General features: G+C 31.4%; 1 protein-coding gene across 1 annotated transcript in view; it reads left to right on the plus strand.

The window, feature by feature from the left end:
• The window catches only part of LOC106473264 (mannose-1-phosphate guanyltransferase beta-like), a gene marked incomplete at its 3' end in the record, with an annotated part of 39577 nt that overhangs the window by 17325 nt on the left and 11093 nt on the right, over positions 1-11159 (plus strand). Inside the window, exon 3 of the mRNA XM_013933949.2 lies at positions 5652-5732. Coding sequence (XP_013789403.1) covers positions 5652-5732 — 81 coding nt within the window. The remainder of the gene's footprint in view (positions 1-5651; positions 5733-11159) is intronic.

The following is an 11159-nucleotide window of genomic DNA, read 5'->3' on the forward strand; positions in this document are numbered from 1 at the left end:
TCGTGTAGCTTTGCGCGAAATTCAAAAACAAAACAAAATAAAACAAATACTATATTGATACCATAGAATTTCTCTATAATTTACCAAGCTCAGTAACTAAGCTGTATTTTCGTCCAAAAAAATATGAAATTTGGAGCAGACAAAAAGACACAACCTACACCTTGAAATCTTGTTTTGAAAGAATGAGATGGCATCCTAACACATGAAAATGTTTGAGAAAGCCACTAGGGAGACATTCTGAGCTTTCTGTTAGTTATTCACGTCATATATAGAACTATGTCTATATAAGGGACTGTTTCTAACAGTAGAAAGAAGTGAGTGGGGCCACTGTATTTTGTTCAGTACATGAGCGATGTCGTGGCAAATAGAAAAGATAGGAGGTTCTTATTTTATATTCCAGCTTGTCAATATTGGTAGTTTGAGTTCCTAATTCATATAAGACTATAGAATATGTATTTTGACATCACAAACATCTAATTTGAACCAGTGCTGCATTCAACATAACATGTGACACACAAAAATCCATGTTTAATTGTTTTTTGATATTTACTTTTAATTTAAGAAATTAAATAATATAGAATACTAAAATTTTAATTATAATCTACAGCTTGATACCAAACTTAATGTAAGTTCATAAAGTAGTAGTTCAATGAAATTTTGAATGCGAGTCAACAAACATGATGACATGGCCTTTGACCTGTGACCCATATGGAAAGGGTGATATTTGACACTTTCTGCCTCCTTTCGCAGTTTACGTTCCCATCCTTTTATTCCCTGGATCCCTTCCATTTCCCATGAACTCATTAGGCTGGTGTATTTGGACTTATCCATGGAAGTTCGCCATCTCCACAGTGTTTCTTCTCATCAGGTTCATCACATCACTATGTCCTTGGCTACACCACTTTGGCTTCCTTTTTAAAGAGATCATTCAGGCATGACCTGGTTGTATCTTCCTCTAGAGGATATTGGTTCTCTCCTGTGGCAATTTTACACGTCATTTCACCTTTGACTAGAGTAAGTCTTATCACTTCATTTCATTTATGTTTTTATTTTAGAAACTAGTTTTAACCACTGATAATGGTATCCCAATGTTGCCTGGTCTGGTATGCTTTACCTCAAACCTGCACTATAATGCTTACTGCAGAGATGGGGTGTTTCTGGAAGACCACTGTATATATACATGTGTGTGTATGCTAGATATCAGGGATTTCTGTCCATCACTGCCGATCCTCTGATTGATTAAATTGGGGCCGGTCTGCTTTTCAAAATAGGGAATCATAAACACTCATTGCACTTTCTCTAGTGTTATGTTCCTCTGGACTGCCCAACACATTTACTGGGAGTCCTTACTACTTCCCAGTCGCTGTGGTGGTGGACTGTGGAGGCTTTCTCTTAAGTGAGTTTAGAAATGTACTTTACCATACATACTCATGATTATCCACTCAGTGAGAAGAGGGCAAAGCAGGTTTTCCTCCTTCCATTTCCCCTGGATGCCTTTTCCCAGGTGGACAAATGTCAGCTGGAGAGTGTCTGGCCTATGTGGGATCCTCCTCGTGATGCCAAGTTGAGGATGACAATGCTTTGTTCCTAGGTTGTGTGAAGCAGATGCTTCTCCTCTCAATAATTTCAGTGGCTGGAGGTTCTTTTCCTGCTCCTACTGTTGAGTCTGGGAGACTGTAACTGGATATACAAGCTTTGTTCCTACAGTTGGCCGATCGTTCCGTCTCCTCTTAATTCTGGATGCAGGATGTCTCTTCCATGCACTTATGGTTGAGTGAGTTTAATTTTGCCCATAATACAGAGCTATTACTCTGTTTTTGCAGTTGAGTTGAGGCAACGCCATGGCCCCATAATGCCCCATGCACTTATGGTTGAGTGAGTTTAATTTTGCCCATAATACCTGTTAGAGCTATTACTCTGTTTTTGCAGTTGACTTGAGGCAACACCATGGCCCCATAATGCCCCATACACTTATGGTTGAGTGAGTTTAATTTTGCCCATAATACCTGTTAGAGCTATTACTCTGTTTTTGCAGTTGAGTTGAGGCAACGCCATGGCCCCATAATGCCCCATGCACTTATGGTTGAGTGAGTTTAATTTTGCCCATAATACCTGTTAGAGCTATTACTCTGTTTTTGAGTTGAGGCAATGCCATGACCCCATAATGCCAGGTTCAGTTTGTTGTACTTCTTGCTCCTATGGTTGTTTTGGTGGTTTGCCTGGTTTTGACTGAAAGCTCACTTCCTTTTTGTAATTCTTTTTGCTTGCTGTATGGCACTTTTTTTACTTATGGTTATGGTTGATGGATACATTTAAAATATGGTCAACATGCTCTAGCCACAATATTGTTGTTACAATTTTTTTTCATCCTCCAACTTCTAATCGTGAGGATGAGTTATGGAACATTGCATGTCTGGTTGAGGTTGTGTATGTACCTATCTAATTCTGTTTATATGTTGCTATAGCTTGCATCTTTCAGAACAGATTATGCTTGTACAAGTATTTTCCTTTTCCACCCATTTGATATTTACTACTTCCTGGGCAAAGAACATACCTGTTTCAGAAGTAATGCAGTACCCCACAGGTGTGTTTCATTTTCATCTCTGAACACACCCATTCATTCTGAGCAGTTGCTTTCCATATGGTTTGATATTTATGTGCTTCCACCGGCCCCCTCCACCATTGCAATGTGGGGTTTTAGCTTTGTGTGAGATAAGGTAAGATCATATCAGAAGTTAACATTTTTCTTACACTGAAAATGTTTTTCCAATATGTACTTAACCCCCTTTCACACACTTCCCAACCTTCCTCCCTATTGCTGGTGTTCTCCTTTTGGAGCCTGCTAATTCTCAAAAGGGAGGATCAAGTGAGAATAGCAGAGGGAGCTAGCTCTGCCATTATAGGTAGTGCAATACTATTTGTGGAGAGCAGTCACATCATATGTACATGTTCAGAAATGGCACAGAATTGATGGGTATATAGACTGGTGCATTGATCATGAAAATTTTCTGAGGAATGCTTAGAGGGCAAATGAACTTCGAGATAGCTTCATGTGACTTGAGGTAGGACTATATTGGAAATACATTTTCAGTGTAAGAAAAATGTTAACTTTTTATGGTGGTTACGAGGTTGGTCAAATCAACCAAACCCATACAGAGATACAATAGTGAAAATAACAGATAAAATATAAAATTGTTTCTAAAAAATGTTTGATAATTATCTGGAGGTTATAAAGATTTCACATGTGAAATTTGACAATTTTGTGGTGCATGAAAGTATTTTTAATCTTATAATCAAAATTACTTTGCTTGTTGGGTAGTCAACATTTGAAAAGAAAAAATGCACGAGCAAATCATTACTTAAAAAATCTTCAAACTTAATAGAAAAATCTGATATTTTGTGTATAAAAGCTTTGTAATGTTTACTGATAATATGCAAAAGTTTGTGAAGATATTCATACTTTATTAAAATTTATAGTATGAAAACTAACAAGCATAAAATGGCTATGAGGTAGGCCCCGTGGACCGAGCCTGTAGAGTGAGAGTTAATGTTGTGTATACTCTCTCTTAAGAAATATACAGACTTAAAAAACGTGTATCACATAATCAGTTTAAGCTAACATTATCACTATTATATCAATATTTTAAGAATGCACAAAAGTAGTCAAAATACAAGTCATAGAAATAGCTTATGCTAACATTTTAACTTCAATACAAGACCATTATAAAGAAGACCCCATATTTCGATTGTTATTATCTTTACAACTACTATTCTCTGAGGAATAAAATTTTATTAGAAACATATTAAACATCATGTTTTATTCAAGAAAGTTCAAATGTGTTAGAGGATATCGCAAAAACCATACTATACTGGTATGAATAAAATTTTTATCAATGTGCAGGATAATGCAAGAATTGATGAACCAAATCAGAATAGATAAAGCTTACATTAGCTTCATATAGAAATAAGACTAGATATGCTGAACTAAAATGAAGAAAAGCATATTGAACATCTTTTATGATGGTTTTGAAACACTTTTATAAAATTGAAGATTCTAAATGTTTCTCTGGTAAAATTTAGTTCCTCTAGGACATATGGTTTTTAAGATACAACTTTTAATTTTTTTTTCTTTTTTAGTTCTTCTTTACACACTATTTTTCAAGTAGTGAAAAAAGATTTTATAAAAAAAAGTATATCACAAAATGAGTTCAATATGGCCTCTAATACATACAAACACACAAAACTTCCAAAAAAGTATAAAACATTCATTTGTTCATATCATAATATAAACTTCAACATTTTCAGTATACTTAATTTGTCTTTTATCAATAATTTTAAATTGATAAATTTTTATTATTTTGAAATTATTGTCAACGTACGTTTTATGCTTTAATGTACACGATTGTTTCTTTTGACTCAAAAAAGTGGTTTTAGTTATGGTTTATTTCAAATATAGTTATTATTTCATTAATTTTATATTAATTTGAATTTTTTAGATTTGTTTCACAAGTTCCGTAAACTGTGTGCATTGAATTATATTGTAAATATGCTACACTTATTGTGTTATAAAGTTTGAAATAACTCATAACTGAAACAAGAGCTTATTAAACATGTCATTTATGTTGACAAGTTAAATTTCTAAGGAGAACATTACAAGTTAAACTCTTATTTCAATTTTATGCAGTTTAAAATTGGAGTGCGACTTGTTTATTTCAAACACAGTTTTTTATGGGAAGGAATTTTTTCAAAGCTATTAATAACTGTATAGTTTACAGGCTAATGTAATTTATGGTTCTACAAAAAAAAACGCTTTAGATGCCCTTAAAGAAGTTCCAGTAATATGTTGTTAATTATGTACATGGTGTTTTCAGATAGAAACTTATTTCCTGACAAGTATTAGAGAATTAGACACACCAATAACAGCAGATTCATTCAGGATTTAAGGAGAGTGATTTGGGTTTGATAACCTGATTGAGTTTTCCTAGTATGAAGAATAATGAGACTGGAGAAGTTTAACAAAACAATTTTTATTATGAAAAAACAAGATGCAACATATGTACTTGCACACACAAAAAGACAATAGCCTCTACTGGATTGTAATACGCTCCACAGCTTTCTTTCTCTCAGGATATAATTCTGTTAAACTAAAAACAATGTTCTGAATGTATGTCTTTACTTGCTAGTCTCCAGGTAGAATCTAAACTAAAAATATGCAATTAGATTCAACAGGTAACCTCAATTTCTTTGTTAACTCAACATCACCTTGTGAACCTTGTACTCTCACAGCATTGGTTAACTGTAACATTCAGACGACATCAACTCGACCAACAAAGGATATAACAGTTGATAATCATTTCAACCCAGATGCTCTATGTTGCTGCAATATCTTCTTGGGTAGAATAGACAAAGAAACAAAGAATTTAGAACGAGGCAATCTCACTGAATTTCTGAACCACTGCATACAAACTAGATAAAGATTTTTTAAATTTCCTATAACTAAAGCAGATAAAAAACATATTCCTACATATCACACTTATAAACATGTATGTTTATAGCAAGGTTCTTCAGTAAATACTAAATAGTAGTTATATCATATAGATGATGTTAGAAAAATGCTACTTTAGTCACTAATATATCTGTGTTCCTGACAGGCTGGTGTAACACACGTGATACTGGCTGTCAGTTACAGAGCAGAGTTACTAGAGAAGGAAATTAAAGCTGAAGAAGTACAGGTGAGCTTTTTGCAGATAGCTGTAATCAAACTATGTATAAGCACATTAGTTTCAGTGACCATGATCATTTGTAAGTAATGAAAATAATGTATTTTGTGTCCAGTTTATGAATTAGGTTTCCAAAAGATACTTTAGGCTAAACCAGAAAATAATTACCTTTAATGATACCAAATTATGTTAGCCTGTCATTATTTTAGCTATTTTATTATGTTTTTAATTCATTGGTTGGTGCATATCTTATCACTTATTAGTGTTCATTATTTGTAGTACAAATAGCACCTCACTTCCCCTAATAGAGAAAAATGAAACTACAAATAACATAAATCATTCATAATGATTAAGCTGTACTTGTTTGGTCACTCAAACATATCTATTTAAATTTACACTTGATCATTTAAATATTTGAATAAGTCACATGAACTACAAGAGAATTAGCATCCTTAGTATCTTTGTTAGTTGGAGGTGAGGGGCACTATGACCCATTCTAGATTGTGTAATGTAAATTAACTTTATGCTGTGTATGGAAATATTTTAAACTCAACAAATAAGGTCAATTATTAATTAATATTTAAGAAACTTAACTACTTGTGTTTAATGCCATTTTCAAGCAATTACAAGATTTTAGATATTAGATAAACTTTCAGTGAAAACAAGCAGTATATAGATGAAGCTGTAAATAAAAGAAAAGAAGTAATTACTAGGATTGTTTATAAAATAGATCCAGTAACTTCAAACTTGTAGCTTTTTCATTGATAATATTTTACAATTGTTATTCAGTTCTTGACATATCATATGGCAAAGTTGTTGGAAAAGCAGTGGCATTTTATGATTAACATCAAGTACAACAGTAAATACAAATGCCATTGTGATTTTAAAAAGCTCATAAAATTTACTTTAACATGAAACATAAACTGTCTCTTATAACATTTATTTCAAACAATCATATTAGTCTGTTTACGTGATTTTGCTATGCACATATACATTGCTTGAAGAAAGACCATGAAAAAGTAGGTAGGTAACATTAAAAATGTAATTTCCATTATTAAGTTCTAATACATATTTTTAATATTTTGTATAGACTGATGAAAATATTAATAATTCTCTGTTCAATAGGTTTTACACTGTTTTGGTTTAATTAATGAAACATTTGTTTTTAACAAAATGTAATTCAAAACCTGAATTAATACACATTCTTTGAGTGACATGTAATTTTGTTTTGGATTATAGTGTGTCTTCTCTGTTCAATAGCTTTTACACTGTTTTAGTTTAATTAATGAAACATTTGTTTTTAACAAAATGTAATTCAAAACCTGAATTAATACACATTCTTTGAGTGACATGTAATTTTGTTTTGGATTATAGTGTGTCTTCTCTGTTCAATAGCTTTTACACTGTTTTAAAGACACACTACAATCCAAAACAAAATTACATGTCACTCAAAGAATGTGTATTAATTCAGGTTTTGAATTACATTTTGTTAAAAACAAATGTTTCATTAATTAAACCAGCATTCGAGGATACATTGAAGTTTCTTACTTTAGATTTACAGTAGTTTGACATATTTTAGATACTTCTTCATACAGTGCAAACTGAAAATATAAGTTCAGGTTCATGTTATTTGAAAATAAAGAACATCAATATTTAAAAGCAAACTTCGTAGGAGTCTTGTATTATTTTGCTAATATTAAGCTATACAACCTATTTTTTTCTTACAAGTATCATTTGATTTTAACTTTGTTAAAATTGAATATCATATGAATAAAACATAAGAGAGTTTAATTTGAAAGCCTGCCTATAATTTTGTGGTTTCATTAAAAATATATAATCAATATAAAAACTTAATCTTAACTTTTCATTTTTTACCTTGGTGAGGACAGTTGCCTTTTACCCCACTCCTATATTACATCTTTAAGTGGATGAATTTCTTCAGAATGTATAACTGTATTTTTGTGGTTTTGTTTTGATTAATCATTTAAAGTGGCATTAGTTTGCTGTGGATCTGATGTCCTAATTTCAAGGTCTGCTCTTGCATTACCCATAGCCAATACAGCATTTGGTTAAAACAGCATGAGCTTTTGCTTTTGTTGCTTCAGAAGTGCCTCACCTCTCTACAAAACAAATAGCTGATTCCTCACTCCAATTTTCAAAATATTTTTTTCCATGTACCAAACCTTTAAACAAAATTTCCACTTCTACAACTAATAATGTGTACCAGACTATGATGTAATAAGCATTAAACTATAGCCCTCCATCAATAGAAGAGTAAGCATCCTACATGTGCAGTACTCCATTTGAGTACTTTGTATATACCAAAAAGCTCATTATTTTCCTCATCATTGCAGTATTCAGTTCTGTTCTTTTCTTCATTATGAATTACAGAATTTTTGTACTTAGTATTTTCAGCATTTTGCTGTTGAATGTTAATGACACTCAACCCTAATTTATTTTTATACTAATGGTAGTAATGCACTAAATAATTCTTATATAATTAAATAATGCACCAAAGAACATAGAATAATAACATGCAAAAAGCAGACAATGTCCCATAACTATCACAATTTTTTTGGATTTCTAACAATGTGATAGAGCTATTACAAATTCATCCAAGCTAGCCATTGTCATTCCTGTGGGAACCAAAGCTATATTACAAGTGAAATTGACTATTCTGTGATCATAAAACAATGTAATTGAATATTTTATTTGATAGATGAAAACCTTAGATTTCTATTGGTTATAGGTAATATATAATTAAACATAAGAGAGAACTATTAACAATCCTGAAAGAGAGGGTGTGGCAGGAGGGGTCTGATTTTCTAATTGATTGCTCTGTAACCAAACAAAATTGAAGGCTATAAAAATTATGGTTTGTCTGAGCAATGACGATTTTTATAATGAGTAATTTACGTTTAATTTCATAGTTTTTGGAGGAGGGGGGTAAATTAGAGATGAGAAGATACCTAAAGAAAATGTGTCACACTAGGGTATATTCAAGATGTTTTAAGTATTGCTTTATAAAATTAAGAACTTGAAACTTATATACTATTAAAATATGGATTATTAGCTAAGATTTTATGCTATACTAATTGGTATAACATAAACAAAAAGTGGTTTAATAAAATTTTGAATATAATCCTTGTGTCATGCGTAGTGAAGGATACCTGTGGCGAGAGGGTTAATCAGTATGAAAATGACAAAGCCTAAGTACCATTGATTTACCAGACTTGCTGAGAAAAAAACAATGTAGACATACTTATAATATTGATACTTTTCATGAATTCAGTTTTGTGGATATTATTGACTATGGTTTCTTATATCCACATTTCTGAAACCTCCCAGGGTCCAGACTCTCATTCATAGGAGTTGTTTTATTTTCTTTTAATGGTAATTGAAATTACTCTGATGGTAAGCAATGTTACTGCCATTATACATCACATGCTTGGTTCTATCAGTATTTTAACATTCCCATGGGAATGAATCTTGTAGTCTGAGTGAAATTTATGATATTATGTTTAGAACAGAATGTACTCTGAGTGAAATTTACGATATTATGTTTAGAACAGAATGTTCTCTGAGTGAAATTTATGATATTATGTTTAGAACAGAATGTACTCTGAGTGAAATTTATAATATTATGTTTAGAACAGAATGTACTCTGAGTGAAATTTATGATATGCTTAGAACAGAATGTACTCTGAGTGAAATTTATGATATTATGTTTAGAACAGAATGTACTCTGAGTGAAATTTATGATATTATGTTTAGAACAGAATGTACTCTGAGTGAAATTTATGATATGTTTAGAACAGAATGTAATATAATACGCCATTTGATAGATGCAAACCTTGACTTTCTATTGGTTATAGGTAATATTTAAATAAATGTAAGAGAGAACTATTAACATATCCTGAAAGAGAGGGTGTAACAGGTGGGTGTGGCAGTAGGGTGTCTGATTTTCTATTTGATACCTCTGCACATCCAAATTAAGTGTTTTTAATTTGGTGGAGACAGACAAGATAGAAGTCATCCTGTTTTTATAATCTTTTCTGTTCATTACCTTTGTCTGGATGGGTAACAGTAATGTCAGGATTATTTCTTAAGTTCCTTTAAAGCAGTGAAGTGAACAGGGGAAATAGCAGGCATTGGTATGCAAGGGTTGTAGCTGTAGAATGAGGATAGGGCAGATGATGAGTAACACAAACACAGAAGTGAAGAGTAACAATATATTTATAGGATGTTTTGGAATATACAAATTCCATCTTTAGTAAATTGCTACTACAATTACAAAAACTAAAATTACAATTAACCACTAGAATGTTAAGCAATAGGTTATATATTACTTTAAGCAATTAGTAGAGGAGGGATTGTAAAAGAAGCATGACTACAGACTGTAACAGACAATTACAATTATTTATCCTAGTAGCTTTCTAACCCCTACACATCTGCTTGCTTATAATTTTATTACTTTACAATGCTCTTTAGACCCTATCTAAATAGGCAATTATTTACAACAGGAGAACTAGCTAAATAAATGCAAACAACCAATGAAGTTAAAATCACATGACACAGTTAGCTCAGGCTAATCTCATGAATTTTTTTATTTAATTTACATTTTGGTATCTAATGTAATACATTTCTAATTTTTACATGTTAATTACTATTGTCAAAAATATATATATAACAGTAGAGAAAAAATGTACATAAAAGAAAATGTTGGTATTATATTAGAATTGAAGCCTATTACAATAATTCGTACTTGTGAGTGTACTTCATTAGCACTAATGTTTCAAACAATGTTAGTTTTCCACAAATAATTACTGTTACTTTTAGATATGCATTTTAGAACATAAAAAATATATTCTAAATATAGAATGCTCCAAAATACTGTAAGTTAACTGATTTTCTAAGTACATTATAAATGTTTAAAAAATTCTATTATCTAAGCAGAGCAGGCAAACAATGAAACTAAGGTTAAATACTTATGGCCACCAAAATAAAATAACAGCATAAGGAATGTTGTAAAAAGGCTGCTCTTTCTGTTGGTTATAAATAATCCAATAACATGATATATATCGAAGAGAATTGTTGACATATTTGAAAGACAAAATGATGTGAAGAGGGCATGTCATGTGGGCTTCACATTTTTTTTTTTTTTATCTTGGAGAAACAAGAAGATTAAAAGTTCAAAATTTATGTTCTGACTTGTCAATATATATATAGTGCATGTTTCTAATTAGTTGGGCACTCGGAAAATCATATGAGGTAGAAGGAAAATCTTGGAGCACACATGCATCACATGAGAGAGAGAAATGAAGACAGAATTTTTTAATATTTTCTTTTGAAATTAAAATATTGAATTTTAGATAATATTAAAATTATAAAATAAGTTTTGATGCCAAGGTTATTGACATACCTTTATAATGAAGTTTA

Source organism: Limulus polyphemus, unplaced genomic scaffold (genome assembly GCF_000517525.1).
Source record: "Limulus polyphemus unplaced genomic scaffold, Limulus_polyphemus-2.1.2 Scaffold6022, whole genome shotgun sequence".
NCBI lineage: Eukaryota > Metazoa > Arthropoda > Merostomata > Xiphosura > Limulidae > Limulus > Limulus polyphemus.